This window comes from Perissodus microlepis, chromosome 14 (assembly GCF_051167445.1).
Source record: "Perissodus microlepis isolate ML-2025 ecotype Zambia chromosome 14, ASM5116744v1, whole genome shotgun sequence".
NCBI lineage: Eukaryota > Metazoa > Chordata > Actinopteri > Cichliformes > Cichlidae > Perissodus > Perissodus microlepis.
The window spans coordinates 10,838,120-10,853,656 of NC_140474.1; the positions used below are offsets into that span (position 1 = coordinate 10,838,120).

The following is a 15,537-nucleotide window of genomic DNA, read 5'->3' on the forward strand; positions in this document are numbered from 1 at the left end:
TGAGCAAACAGCTTCATCCCAACTCCTGTAGCGCAAAGTTCTGTCAATTCACTCTGTATGTAATCACACCGCATGAAAACTTCTGTTGGCATATGGTTTGAACACATCATAACAATGTGTCAACAGCTAGGGAAGTAAGGGTGGGCTTCCCTCATTACATTCAAGAACAGTGAAGCCATATGGGGGATGAAAAAAACAAGACTGGGGATGAACCCAAATGACTTGAGACCCAGAGAGGAGCTGGGTTTGTCAATTGTTGATTTTTCAGTTGTAAAGAAATGAGACTCGCTTTGTGTCATGCTGTATCCGTGCTGGACTTTCACTGGAGGCAAATCTAAGGGAACTCTACTCACACACAGCAAAAGGGAATCAGGTAGGGCAACGATATGAGGTTAGTCAAGGCTTTTTCAGACCCAGCTCTGCTGTGGAAATATTAATGCTAAGGAGGCAGTTTGACATCTAACCTAAAAGCAGAACAAGCAGTCTATTAAGGACCGAGTCTACTGAACACATGAGCACTACTGATAAGAGTCTAAGTGTGGTTTACTTATTATTTTGATTGCTTTTTTTCCTTTTAAATGGTTTAAAAGAGAAGCGTTGTTTTTTTTTTGTATAAACCTTACACATGGCCATGAAAAAGTTAATGTAAACGCACATTTTCTGTAAAGAATAGTAATAATAATAGATCTATTGTGAACCATCCAGAATCTTAAAAAAATACCATCATGCAGTTGGTTTTTTTCCATACCGCCCAACACTATGTTACACATTACAATGAGCAATACAGTAAGTTTTTCTTTCTTGTATTGCTCTTGGATTCAGAAAAGAAAAGAACACTGGTGTATTGCTGGGTAGTATTTACTTAAGCATCCATCTGTGTTTGTGTCTGAGACACAGCAAAGCTCTCCAGCTGCTCTCCTCGGGACAGTGAGGGGGCTGGAAGGTGCTTCAGCTGGCATGCAGCCCAACTGCAGGTCAATACTTCTACAGACTCTGCGACTGCAGTGCATGCACTCAAATATGTCTTCATTTCCCCTGCCACCCCTTACCCCAAAGCTGAAGACTCTGCACTGACTCTCCTTCTGTCATGTATCACATAACCTCCAATCCATCTGTAACCAACCACTTGGCAAACTTTTTACAAAGGAGCCTCTTTTTTTTCCTAGCCATACGTGACACCCGGATTGTTCCATTTCTTGTCTATTTCTGTGCACCTCTAATCACTGCTTCTCCTCAGTTTGTAACCATGTGGGTGGGAGACAAACTAGCCGGTAAACCCCCCAAACGCCCTGAATGATGTTAGCCAAGTCATGATGTGACATACTGTAAGTAACCTCAGCTCGAAGGTCTGCCCATTATCACCATAACACAAATCAGTGCCGTGTCTGAGTTGTGTCTCCTGGAATAAGCTGAAAATCTTAACACAGTTAGCTTGTGTGTAACAGTCGCTCCGATGTAAAGAAGTTAACTGATGTTAACGGAGTTGAATTCAAATGGGGGGAGGAGAGTGAGTTTTAGCTAACGGTCAACTGACGCAGCAGCTACTTTCCCATCAGTGTTAACGTAAAGATAACTGTCCACAGGCAACAACTAGCCTGCTTAAGCTTAGCTTAAATGCAGCAGGACGAGCCCACCACAAAACAACAAAACTAGCCAGCCGGTTTGGGTAGTGGACTGTATCCGTGAGGACCCTCTCCGAGCAATCCTACTGCAACAACTTCTTTCAATGGCCTCAAAAGTATTATGCGAGGGATGATACAGAAACCGTTAACTCACCGGTAAGTCCGTGTAAGGTGAGGAGGGATATTAAAAGTCGCAGTCCGTTAGATGGCAAAGTCCTCCTGAGCGGTAATCTTTTCTCCATGATTCCTGTGTGTCTGTGCGCCTCGGCACTCCCGGATCCGTTCTCCTCGCTCCTCGCTTGTCCCTGCTCTCTCTCTCTCTCTCTCTCTCTGGCTCGTGCTCCTGGGGAGCCTCTCTCCATAGCGACAGAACCGCGTGGGCTGTACCATTCTGCAAGTCAACCAAAAAAAAAAAAAAAAAACACACATGAAACTTAAGAACGCACGCGCGCTGACCCACTCGTCCCCGTGTGTATACACTTTTAGCGCAGTTCTGAAATGCTTGTCATTGAGCCGTTTGTCTTTTTGTTTGTTTGTTTGCTTGTGGGATTTTTTTTGGTACTTTATATACAGATTCGGGCAACATAAATATAGATAGCAGGGCTATCACGATCAGCACTCTAAATTATGTTTAATTGTTATTTTATTACGTTTAATTTCAGTTAGTTTCTCGTGTGGAGCCAGTTGTCGATGTTTGATTGTTAAGAATTTTTTTAAATTTATATATCAAATCCATTTAGTTATTTATTCTTATTTTCGCTCATTTCTTTGTCGTCTTCTTCTTCTTCTTCTTCTTCTCATTATTATTATTATTATTATTATTATTATTAGTAGTAGTAGTAGTAGTAGTTGTAGTAGTAGATTTTCTCTCATTATAATTTCATTGGTATATGTCAGGGGGCTTCAAAGCCTAGAGCAGATACTACAATGCAAGCACTGACTCTTAGTAGACAACCCAGTCTTAAGAAAAAAAAATCTATCGTGGCTTGCTTGTATTGATTGTGTTGGAAAAACTTGTCCCAAACTGACGTTTCAGATAGCTTTGAGCTTTTTTTAGATGTCACTGTATAATTCAAGTATGCAATAGGCTAACTGCCAAAAAATCCAGTCATAAAATAGACGACTTAGTCTAGTTTTACAGCAAAGAAAGGATGCTTTCAGAAATAGGTGATTCTTGTTTTTAATTTCATTTAAAAAGCGGCTAAAAGTATAACTTTTTGGTATAAGCACTCTTTATCTTTTAAACAGTGTCAGTTCTTCCTGTCACAGCAAATGAGGTTGTCTAAACATCTTGGATAACTTGCCATAGTGCTTCAGTGGATTTAGGCTGTCTTGGTATCGTCTGCCTGTTCACGCAATCCCAGACTGACTGCATGATTTGAAATCGGGTCTCCGTGGGGCCATATAAACCATCTGTTGCTGTATGTTTGGGCTGTAAAATATGGGACCGATCAAAAACCTCCCCGGTGATGAAAAAAAAGTTGAAACATCTAAACTGCCTAATTATTTTCACATGTAATATTACAACCCTAGCAATAGCAGTCATTGTTGTTGTTATTGTAGGGACAGCAGGATTAGCAAGAGGGAGTCAAAAACATTTTCATACGCAAGATTGATGAAATAGTACTACATTTATTACAAGGCACTGTTTCATAAGACTATCTTGATACAGCTGAAAGGACTTTTGCAGTTAGAAAGGATCAAATTTTGACTATGACTAGGCTTAAAAAAGATATTGATTTCACCCCTAAGTTAATATAAACCTATCTGATAAGGATCATAAACAGTTTTAAAAGAAAGAAGTACTAAAACCGCACATATAATGAAGTTTTGTTTGTTTATTTGCTTGTTTTTTTCTTCTTCTTTTTTGTGGAATGAGTGAGGAATTTCCTTGTTTTAAGGTCTCACTTGTGCAAACAGACATTAAATGTGAACAGAACGATTTATAGCACAAATAACCATTTGCTTTTTAATCATGATTATCATCTTCAGTGCAGCACCTGAACAGGCAAAGGTTCATCAAGTTGCTTAAGAATATACTAAAGATGTTTTTAGTGGGTTCACGGGTTTTGTGGAGATTAAAAACAGCAACCTACTGGTTACCCTTCAGTCCCTCTAATGACCAAACCCAATCTATTTTATATCACATTTTCATAAGCAGGTGTTGAGCAGATTGTAAGATGATATAAGTGCTGCTTTCACTTTAGCAAGTCCAGTCAATCACTTTATGCCCCTTCTAACCTCCTCAATTACAGTAAAATACACAAAATACGCGTAATGAGCCATTCTCCCTCAGTCCTTTAGCACGTAAAAAAAGGAAACTGACAATAACCCCTACACACACCCTCACACACCAGAAATGCTAACATTGCTGTACCATTAACCAAGCCTCAGTGCACACAAAGGTTTTTTTTAAAAAACCAGCTTATTAATGTTAACTCAGTCACAGATATGCTGAACTATCCTAAAACTGTGGTGGAAACAAGGAAGTGAATGTGAAAGTTAATATAAACCCCAGGAGATCAGTCACTGAAGGACAAAGCAATCACATGCAGGTACAGTGCTGGGGGAAAAAAAGTGTGCACTCATCAGCGTGAATGCAGACACACTTCGACTACTCTGTCCTAAAACAAAGTGGTAATGAAACACTCTTGCATTGTTCTTTTCTTTGAGATAATTACAGCTTTTACACATTCAGGAATCCGACGCTGTGTGCAGCACTGTGTTATTATCACGCGCTGAAGCTTGAGCTGATAAACTTGCTCGCTCAGCAATTTCAGGCGAACATCATATTCACTGAAGATAAGCAAAAATGCTTGTTTCGATGTGCCTCCCTCGCGTTGAGCCACCAGTTTCATTCTGCAGTGATGTCTTTATAGACTCTATTAGCTCCGAGTCCTCATCAGGACAATGTGAACTCTGCAGGGAACCTCCATCTCCTGCAGAACTGAACTCACTCCCTCTCAGTGCTATAGCTCAGCTTTACAGTGATTAAAGCATGACCCGGGATGTGTCACCACACTGTACCCCCTACCTTCATACCCTCTGGTGGTTTATTTATATCCTCAAAGAGCTATAAATCCCCAGGTGAAAGTGATGGCCTTTTCACTAATCAATCTCCCCTCCTGGGGCACTTTGCATTGAAACGATAGAGTTAGTGCAGCAGGCAACCTCTTGTCTTTATGAGATGATAATTCACATCTTATTTTCGATTATCCAACTCTTAATGTGTTAATTATATCAACAATTTGGGCAAAAACTGCTTCAGCAAGGCTTATTCCACACCACTGGCATAAATGCATACTGCTGCATAAATGCTTAAACCCCCTCAGTAGCACTAAATAGTTTATGAGCATTTATGGCCCATGACCTTTGTAATTGTGGTTACCTCATTGAGGTTTTATGCAGCAAAAATACTTTTCACTAAGTGTTATTACATTTTCTTCCAGGCAAGCAATGCTGCACTGGCACCACCTCCCCTGTGACCAGTGGCTGCACATCCACACAGGCTGTCTGGGAAATTTGGTTTTACAGTCTGTGAAAACAGCCTTTGTTAAACACAACATTCCTTACTAGTCGCACTGGTCAGCTGGCCCTTGCACACCTCAAAACCTCCCACCCATTCCTCCCCCATTGTAGCCACACTTTCAGTCCAGTCTCCTGCCAAGGTTTGACCATCTACAACGAGGAGAGGTCACCTCACTGCTGACGCTACACACTTGTGCTTGCACCTCCACACAGGTCTTTCCCATAATGAGCTCTGTATGAAATGACCTCTGTAGTACACACCGACCTTAAGAAAGTACATGTGAAATTAAGATAGAGTACCTGTTACAGAGGACATACTATGGATAAGGCCGATAACTGTGCACATCTTTAAAACGTTATTTAAAATTACTCAGTATTCAATCAACTCTTAAGAGATGCATAAAAGTAACAACTGAAGAAATAAATTACAGTGTTTGGAATTCAAACTAATTAAAATTCATACAGAGTCTCACTGTACTTTATGTGCAGACACCAGTTCAGGGACAAAATGCCATATGTAAATGTAGGTATGCAGTACAATCTGGGGCTCCTGTTTAATCACAACTATTAATTCAAAACAAATCAATACCGGCTGCATGTGCTGGAGTAAAATATGAGTTGCATTTTGCATATATAAAATACATGTGGCATGATATGAAAATGTAAATGCAATGCATCCCACTGAAGCAGAGGGCAAAGATGTGTAGTGGAGTGGACTTAGATCGCCATCTGCTGGAATAAGCATAAATAAACTAAGACAAGTTTCTCTGCTTCATCACATTTTTAACTTTCCTGGGAACAAAGACATTATATCCAATTATGAATAACTTGTGTTTTCCATGTTTTAAATTTTTCCTTAAAGCATCATAATTCATACATTTTTAATGTTTTTCCAGAGGTTGAGTCTTCACTTTTTTCCTGTTCAGTGGCGGTGTGGAAAGACTGCTGCTGTGGATGACGTGACGACAGGAAAGCAAAGGAGGGGTTTTGAAACCTGCCTAAAAGCTCTATTGAACTGAATCAGGACATGGGTAATTAGCAGTGAAGGTAAAGCTGCTGAGTGAAAACAAGAGATACAAATAACAAGCAAGCTAACGCCGTTTTTAAAGACTTCTTCAGAGGGACATACGGGTGGGAATCTGTAGACATTTCAACTGCGACAACAAAACAAAACATGCAAGAATTATTGTAATGCGCAAAGAAGGTGCTTGACAGTCAGTCATCTGGGCAAACTTACTGTGTTTACAAAGTGTCTTCTGGTCATTTTAGAAAACAGAATATTTTCACAATGACCACAGAGGATATTTTGTTTGCATAGTTGGCACTCGTGCATCTCATTTGAAACACTAACAATTGAGTTTGGCAACAATGTAAAGTGGACACACGGTCTCCTGTCCAATTTTAGCAGAAATTATAAACGCATTTTCTGTGGATCAACATCATAACAACAACACGAAAAACAGTTTGCATTTTGTTTACACAGGATGTTTGTATTTATTGCAATAAATCTTGACATAATACAAATGATTTGTGTTCGTTCACTGTTGGTAACCCAAAAAAAAAAAAAAAAACCCATTAAAGAAACACTCTTCCAAGAAGCTCTGAATTATAGATACCCTTCACTTTTTCAGAAGTTTTTGTTGATGTTAGCACATCAGTTTGACCAAACCAAATATATTACACATCATAAAAGAAGACAGTGTAAGAATAATGAGAAGTTATTGTTTTCTGATACTTGTGGCTGTTTGTTTCAGTCTTCTCTTAGATAAGCCTCAGGCACCTCTTCCTCCTCATTATTCTCTAAGGAGGCGGCATACTGTGCCATCCTTTGAACCTCCATTACTTTAGTCTCGGCCAACTTCTTATCGGCATCTATTGAGAGTTTTCGTGCCTCCTCCACTTGCGACTGGGCCAACTGAATGTTCGTCCTTGCGGTTACAGATGCATGCTCAGCCCCTGAAAAAAAAAAAAAAAAATACACAAATGCAAACACAGTGTTCAAAGACTTACACAACAACCCTGTCCAGTTCAGACATTAGCTAAAGTCATTAGGCAGCCTTCCTTGTCCATCATCTCCATTCTGTTTAAATGCAAAAACCTCTCCGTCTGCAGAGTGACAGCAAATGATCCATACACCGATCAAGGTGCAACACTGTCAGCACCTGAACAGAAACCACCACAAATGGCAATGTAGAAAGCTTCAAAAAGATGAACCCTAAGAGAACTTGCCTCAACACTACAACCTGACTGTTGTACCACACAGGCCAAATAGCTCAGATTTTTTTTTTTTTTTTTTTTTAAAACACACCTGATGTGTATGCCGCCTCAGCTGCTGCTTCACAGAGCTTCATTGCACTGAACCAGGTTGACTCGAAATGCTTGCAGTCTTCCTGTCTGTCATTAACCTGTCAGGACAAATCAGAATAAGACCCAAACAGATCTACAGCAACCTGTTTGCAAATCTGTGGTCACATTTACAAAGAATGATGAAAAAACAAAAAAACAAAACGAGATGTTTTTCTTTAAATACTTCTAACCGAAGAGAGCAATGCAGACTGACCTTTGCACGCTGGCCAATGATCACCTGCCAGACTGAATCCTCCTCTGCTGGGGTCAGTTTTCCCAGTGAATCCAGATATCGTTTTTGTAGGGCAATGAGTGTGTGCACAGCCTGGAATAAGGACAAGGAGCTTATTAAAGAACAACTTAGTAGTACTTTGCATAGTTTTATAGAGTAGGAACACTTCAGGGGTCACCACAGCAGAACATCTATCCCCACTTCACCTTATCCTTTACATTATCTTAAGTCACACCAACAATTTCCCCGTCTTTTTCTTCACTTCATCCCTAAACAGCTCCATAGTCACCCTTTACTGTTGTCCATTTCTCCACTGCACATGTTCAAACAAATTAAACTTTATTTTAATGGTTTTAACTGCAAGATTAAACAGTTGCTAGATTTATAATGCAATCTGAGAGCATGAAAGTGTTGGAACAAAGTGATATTTGGAGGCATTTTCACATGGAGTTTAATGTGTTGCACTGAGCAGGATAAGCACTGCAGTCTGCAAACTCGTGATTTTATAAACCTTTATTTATCAAGCTAATAAGCAGATTTTTGAACAGGCATGATGTGTACTCACTGGGAATGGGAAACTTGATACTGGCCTTACATGATATTCTGTACATTGCTCTGAAACATGGTTCAAAATAGCCACATCATATGACCACAGCTAACTGATGTTGTGGTTCGTTTCATGCCATTTTTCACAAGTGGCTTTTCTGGTGCTTCTATGTTTGATCAGCACACTGCTGAACAAACCTGATGACACTAAACGCCCAAAAAACATATGTCATTATGATCATCATCAGTGTCAGCAGCAACCACAGCAAAAGAATCAGCAGATAGTTTGTGCGAACTCTTTGACAGTGAAACCCAGCTATACCCACAGTGCAAGCATTGATGCCACTGCAGAGGTCAAAAAAATACCTCACTGATGTATTTGTTCCAGACATGACACATGATCCACAGGTCGTTTACTGACATTTATTTACAAGGACACTGTGTTGTTTTTATAATAAATAAAAACAAGTGTGCTGTGTGAACAATTTTTTCATGGGGATGTGACAAAAAAGAAACTAACTCCCCCAAAATGCTGAAAAACTAATTTTTGAAAGATTTTTTTTTGGTTTTTTTTGTTACACATGACAAATTTAGACATTGTTACTTGTTTTTCTCTCACTGAACTAAGCAACTGAAACAGCCTCGGTTATGTTAACGAAAATAGTATTTACTGAAACACACAGTTCATAACAGTCACAGCATGCTGTTTTTATACCAGTTTTTCTTGCTATGTTTTGAGGATTTCGTGAACACATGTATTGATCATAGTTACTGATAGTCTACTAATTCTTATTTAGAACTGTGCAACGCTTGATGATAGGTATAGTTGCCAGTGGGTGTCATCAGCAGTAATAATCTTTACAAGATGTTAGACTGAGGAGTCTATGGACCAGGTGTTTATATACTGAATTATGTGATTGTCTGCTTTGCTGATGACAGAGTGATGATGTTACTGCTTTGAGCAAGGCATGATCGGGCTACTGTTTCCCACAGACAGGAAAGGCATTCTGTCGGAAAAAGAACAAGCAGCTACTTTGGCTACTGCCTTTTCGCAGGGGCTCATCACAGCAGGTAGGCAGGTAGTGATTTGGCTGAATTTTACGCCGGATGTCCCTCCTCTCACAACCCCAAAGGGGAATTCCTCAAATGGAATTGAACCAGCATCCTTTAATCTGCTAAATCAAATTTGTTATACTAAGTACTACATTATGGAGCCACAAACTGAATTATGTTTACTTAATGCAAAAATTAAGGGGCACACACAAGAAACCAAATAAATAAACATTAGCAAAAACACAATATAATGCCTCCAAACCCCTACAATCACAGTATAATCTTTAGGTGATGGGCTAGAACGATCTGATCTATGGAGCCCACACCACCATGCAGAACACAGGATCCAAAGGATCTGCTGCCAAGATTTGAGCATGGGCACAGAGCGACCATGTCATAACAGGTGAAAACTGTTTGGGCAGGTACTACTCAACTGTAATTTTGTGGCTGATCAGTATATACTTTAGTAGAAAAATGTAGTACTAGTTTTCACATAACCTGTTCAATGTTCTCCCATCAGGCACAAGATACAAGAGTAATAGTAGCAGAATATCAGACTTCAGGAGTACTACCTACCCCCAAGCTTAAATACGCACTGAACCTTTTATTAATTCAGTTTATTTACATCCAGCTGTGATGATATAATCTGAACGTATTATGCACTGAAATTTATACTATTATCTTTATTATAATAGCAATAAAAAATATAATAATTAAAAGTTATATATTAAGCTGTATATTAAATGATCCTCTTGCACTGTGGACTGTTGATCCACTAAAGTCATTTTAAAGAAAACTGATCCAGTGGAGTTTTTTATGGGGTGATCTATAGCATGAACTTGTATTTTTATACCATGTTGTGCAGAGTTGTGTGTTGTTGGATGTTTCTTGCAGTATATGTGAGCCCATCGAGATAAATTCCCATCAACTGTGATGGTAAAAATGCTACAATAAACATGAACTTGGACTAGATTTTACTAATTGGACAGAAAGTTTCCCATAAGAGCCAGACTTACTTTGGCGTACTCTGTGATGGCATCTATTAGTGCTAGACTGGTCTGAGAGAGAAAAGTGCTTGAGCTGTCGGTCGCCAGAGAGGCTGCTCTTTTGATTAGGGAGTCATGAGAAAGGGGTTCAACCTGCAGCAAAGACACAGAACATAAACATGTAAAGTAGGTCAGGTAGTAGAGGATATATACTGCTGTGAAGTTTGTAACAACTGCCGGGGCAGGGAGGCCGACTCACCTGTTTGAAAGGTACAGCACACAGCCCACCGCCCACAGCTAACGACGCTACACCTGTGTATAGAATATTTCTCCATTTTCCCAGTTTACTGACTGCAGGCTTTCTGCTGCTCAACAGGACACCACCGGAACTCCTGATAAAACAACAAAAAATAAATACTTTCAGTTTCAGGCTGAGAATTCCAGTGAAATCCATGACGTTTTTACCAGTCGGTCAGGTACCAAAGCTCAAAAAGCCCAACGAGGGAGAAAACAAACAAACAAAAACCAAATAAAAAAAATTTAAACAAAAGTGAAGCTGATTTACAAATGAATGTCATTTTTTAACATTTTTATTGAGTCACAAAAACAACGCTCATTTAAGCGTAGATGAGTTATGACTTTAAGACTCATAACTTCCCGTTGCCATTGTTAACCGCGATATCGAACAAAAAATCATTTTCCTACACTAAAGGATTTTCTTTTCAAAAGTCAGTTCAGCCTAGGATAAATCGACCTGATGACAAAATCAGTACGTATGTTTATTCAACCTTAATGCCTTACCTGACGAAACGGAGATACACTGCTCCCTTCCTAAGCGCGGCCATATTGATCGGCCGCAATTACAACGCATCGAGCAAAGGGCTCCAACGGAAGCCGAGGAGGGACAGACAATACAGGGTGCATTTCTATATTCATTTATCCATTTATAACGCTGTTCTTTTTAAAGGATATCTAATAAAACGGAAAACATTTTCTATCAGTATAATGACTAGACTACTTACTGCTGTGAGAATACAAATCATTTCTGTACTCACTCATGCGAACTATGCCAGCAGGATCCAAACTACAAGGGTGCAACAAAGCACTGGGAGCATATTTGTGCATTTTTTGAATTTATATCTTCATTATCTTACACTTTGCGTAACATTAGGCTGTTATTGCATTGGGGTTGCCACAGTATAAAAACTAATAATAAAAATGAAGATATGATGATGAAGATATGATGTTATGATGTATGACTGTTGGATATGGAAATTCTTCAGTAAAATCAAAAGATACAAAGAGACTTGTTCTTCTAGGAGTTTAATATATACAATACTCATGACGTTTACTCTTGATATTACTCTTGACTTCATTAGACGCAGGTATTCATGGAAATATCATATTCCTATGTGTCAAGTGCTCCAAATATCCAGTTCTGTATGATCAGGTCTGCTTAAACTGCCCTTTTATAGCTTTTGATGTAAAGAAGAAAAGAAAAAAAATTATCTTTGTTCTCTTGAAAGGCCTTTAAGATTGTGAGCACTTCTCTGGGTTGCACACATCAATGACTGATTCTTTACCCCCCCCCCCCCCCCAATGTTTAAACCCTGAAACAGTGTATTACAGCTTTCTGATTTCTGACTAAATGGTATTAATGGCTGCTGCTAATACTAAAATTGGAGTGTTCACCCATGGTATTTCTGTGTAACTGTCAAAGCTTTCATATCAATTTCTACAAGGCCTGAATGTGCCTTGTGTTGGACAATCTTGTACCTGTAAATTAATCTAACAATGAAGTGAAAGCTCTGCAAAGACACACAAGGTCGCCCCCCTGTGGTTAAAGAGCTACAAGCACTGTTTATATATGTTTGATATGCACTGTTTATATATATATATATATATATATATATATATATAAACAGTGCATATCAAAATCAAATGGACAGACAGGCAGACAAGTTAAAGGCCCTTAGAAAAAGACACCCAAACTAAAAGTAGGAAAAAAAAAACAGAAGTGTTATGGTCTTTTTGGCACATTTTTGCACCTCATGCATGCATTTGAAATTCCTTCCTGTGTGTCTTTTTTCCTAAATATTCATGTGTGTTGCCCTGACATGCCCATGGCAAAGGGCATTTTAAACCTCATCAATTCTTTTAATTTGGTGCAATGTGTGACCGGTCCCACACATGAACGTGGACACACTGGATCTTGTTTTATCTCATGGTTTTTCTGTTTTTAACAGATCCTGTGTTTTCTGACCATAGTAGTGTGATGTTTGTAGTTCCTCTTGCCTGTACCTCAGTTAAACCTCGTACTGCTGCTCAGCGCTGTCACATTTTTAACTCCTCCACTGCTGAGCAGTTTTCATGAGTTTTTAACCAGAGCTATAAAATCCTGGAGTTTTTATGCACCCAGACTGAGGAACTGAGCTCTTGGTTTTATTCCACCTGCGGGACTGCTTTGGGTACTGTGGCTCCATTAAAAACCAGGCTGCCTAAAACTAAATCTGAGCCCTGGCTGAACAACATGACCCGAGCTGTCAGACGCGAGTGCCGTGAGCTGAGCGCATATGGAGAAAGGACAAACTACAAGTGTCATTACAGATGCTAAAGGACTGTTGGAGTCAGTATCAAAAAAGTGTAAAAGGTACCAAAAGTAAACACTTCTCTGACATTAATCTGTCAAAATGTCACAACTCGCATGTTTTAATAACAGACCATTAACTCTGTTCTTAGTGCACCACATACTGACTGTATCGAGCCCTTGCCTGTAGCCTGTGAAAATCTTTTTACACTTTTTTATTGAGAAGGTCTCCTCCACCAGGGCTCAAATCTCTCCTTCTGCTCACGACCCCACAGTCTCTGCTTCCTGCTCTGCTGTCTTTGACAGGTTTGAGCCGGTGACACTGACTATGTCCACACTAGCCCGGATAGATTTGAAAACTGTGTTTTTCGTCTGAAAACGCTCCGTGTCCACACGTGCGTCCACATTGAAACGGCCCAAAACGCTTACGTTCCAGTCCTGCGCATGCGTAAAAGCGAGTGAGAATTAAAGAATTTGAAGAAAAGCCATCTGGAGCATGTACAAACTGATATTAATCTTTTTAGGGCTGTCAAAATTGAGAGCAATCAAAACAACTGCTGTATAATGCCCTCCGCTATCTTTGTTTAATTGGTCACGTGACTGCATCACATGACTAAGATGCGTCATCGTTTTAGAAAGTCTGCGTTTTCGAGTGTCCACACTGTGACGGGACAGCTCCGCTTTAAATGTATGCATTTTCCAGAGCGTTTTCAAAACGCCGTCTCAGTGTGGACGGGAGACCAAAACAGAGAGAAAACGATGCGTTAGTGTGGACATGGCCTCTGTCCTCTTTAAAGGAGAGTCATTTGAAGCCTGCGGGGTCTCCAAATGATGCTGTCCCTCCTTGACTCTTAAAAGAGGTGTTACCAACAGTTGGTTCTTGAGCTGGTAAACCACAGTTTGTTGTCAGGTGTAGTCCCTAAAGATTTTAAACATGCTGTTGTCAAACCCCTGACTAAAAAACCTGCTCTTGATCCTAGGTTCTTGCAAATTACAGGCCTATCTCCAAACTACCTTTTCTTTAGAAAATTCTTGAAAAGAGAGTTCACAGCCAATTAATGACCTTTCTGGAAAAGCAAAATGTTTAGAGGTTTTCCAATCCGGTTTTAAATCCTTACATATCACTGAATCAGCCCTTTTAAACGTTTTTAATGACATATTTTTAGCTACTGACGCTAGCCACTGTGTTGTTCTTGTGCTTTTAGATTTGACAGCTGCGTTTGATACACTGGATCATGCCATTTTACTCTCTAGTTTGGAACAGTAGGAACAGCATTAGGGGCACAGCACTGGAGTGGTTCAAGTCCTACTTGGCAGAGCAAACTTTTTGTGTCAGTCTCTGTGACCATGTGTCGTCCCCCGCTCCTCTCTTTTGTGGTGTCCTACAGGGCTCAGTTCTAGGCACCCTCCTCTTTTCTTTGTATCTGCTCCCTCTTAGTTTTATACTGAGAAAACACAGCATTGCATTTCACGTTTATGCTGATGACTGTCAGATCTATGTCCCTCTAAAGAAAAAAGGCACTTATTCCATAAAGCCATTACTTCAGTGACTTGATGACATTAAGGCTTGGATGTCTCTTATCTTTTTAAAATTCATTGACAAAATGACTGAGGTGATGGTTTTTGGTAGTCCCACTGAGACCCCCAATGTGTATTTAGATTCCTTGGCCCAATATAATAAGCCAACTGTCACAAACCTGGGGGTCAAAGTGGATTCTGAACTGAAGCTTCACAGTCAGATTAAGGCAATCGTAAAATCAAGCTTCTTTCAGCTCAGGCAGTTGGCTAAAATAAAGCCAATTATTTGAAAGCAGCACTTTGAGAAAGTTATCCACGCCATTGTTAGCACTCGGCTGGATTACTATAATGCACTTTATATAGGGATCAGTGCGTCATACATTGCTTATCTACAGAGGGTGCAAAATGCTGCGGCCCGTCTTTTAGCTGGCACTCGAACGTTTGAGCACATTTCCCCTGTGAAGCTTCACTTCACTAGCTGCCCATTCCTTTTAGGATTCATTTTAAAATTCTTTGCTTTTAAAGCCCTCCATGGCCTTGCCTCATCTTATCTCTCTGACCTGCTACAGCCTTATACACCCACCTGCTCTCTCAGGTCAGCTGTTTCCTGAATGTACCCAGGACTGAGCGTAAACTTAGAAGAGATTGTGCTTTTACTGTAGCAGCTCCAAAACTGTGGAATGATCTGCCTTTATAGATTAGACAGGCCTCTTCTCTGCCTGTGTTTAAATCACTTCTGAAAACCCATCTCTTCACCAATGGCCTTTGACACCATGTAAGATGTTGTTGTTGTTTTTTTTAGTTGGTTGTAGTGAGCTGATGATGCTGATTTTAGTGCGATGCTGGCCTTTGACACCTTGTGAGATGTTGTTTTTTAGTTTATTTTTTATTAGTTTATTCTATGTTGTTTTATGTTTTTTTTTTTAATATAGGGCTGTTTCAAATGTAATTTTATGTATTTGTGTTTTATTTTTTGGCTGTTCTTAACTTACTTACTGTACGTGCTGTGCTGGCTATTTTAAAGTGCTTTATAAATAAAGTTGGATTGGATTGTCTTTTTTTAAATAGAAAGCAGGATTATTTTTATTTTTAATTGTAGATTGTGTAAATAACAAAGTG

At 39.6% G+C, this 15,537-nt stretch overlaps 2 protein-coding genes across 3 annotated transcripts in view; both read right to left on the bottom strand.

Annotated features, from left to right (window-relative positions):
* Positions 1-1,972, bottom strand: part of nectin3a (nectin cell adhesion molecule 3a) — a 38,390-nt gene extending 36,418 nt beyond the window's left edge. Inside the window, exon 1 of one of the 2 annotated variants that reach the window (XM_084950451.1) lies at positions 1,777-1,972. In XM_084950451.1, the coding sequence (XP_084806577.1) occupies positions 1,777-1,864 (88 nt within the window). In that variant the 5' untranslated portion in view covers positions 1,865-1,972. The remainder of the gene's footprint in view (positions 1-1,776) is intronic. The other variant, XM_084950450.1, reaches the window with a different exon arrangement.
* A 4,641-nt stretch (positions 1,973-6,613) lies between these two features.
* On the bottom strand, positions 6,614-11,220 carry LOC146373454 (diablo IAP-binding mitochondrial protein-like). The gene is made up of 6 exons (XM_084951614.1): positions 11,115-11,220; positions 10,573-10,705; positions 10,344-10,466; positions 7,711-7,821; positions 7,459-7,555; positions 6,614-7,106 (listed from the first exon to the last, which is right to left on the bottom strand). The coding sequence occupies exons 1-6, from the start codon at positions 11,156-11,158 to the stop codon at positions 6,901-6,903; spliced, it is 714 nt and encodes a 237-aa protein (XP_084807740.1). The 5' UTR covers positions 11,159-11,220; the 3' UTR covers positions 6,614-6,900.
* Positions 11,221-15,537: the final 4,317 nt, after the last annotated feature.

What these genes read in the sequence shown, in the direction of transcription:
- LOC146373454 (XM_084951614.1), bottom strand. Translation starts at nt 11,158, where the DNA reads ATGGCCGCGCTTAGGAAGGGAGCAGTGTATCTCCGTTTCGTCAG. An exon ending in GTGCTGTACCTTTCAAACAG is followed by an intron (nt 10,467 to 10,572) that starts GTGAGTCGGCCT and finishes TCTTTGCTGCAG; the next exon opens with GTTGAACCCCTTTCTCATGA. An exon ending in CCATCACAGAGTACGCCAAA is followed by an intron (nt 7,822 to 10,343) that starts GTAAGTCTGGCT and finishes TCCTTATTCCAG; the next exon opens with GCTGTGCACACACTCATTGC.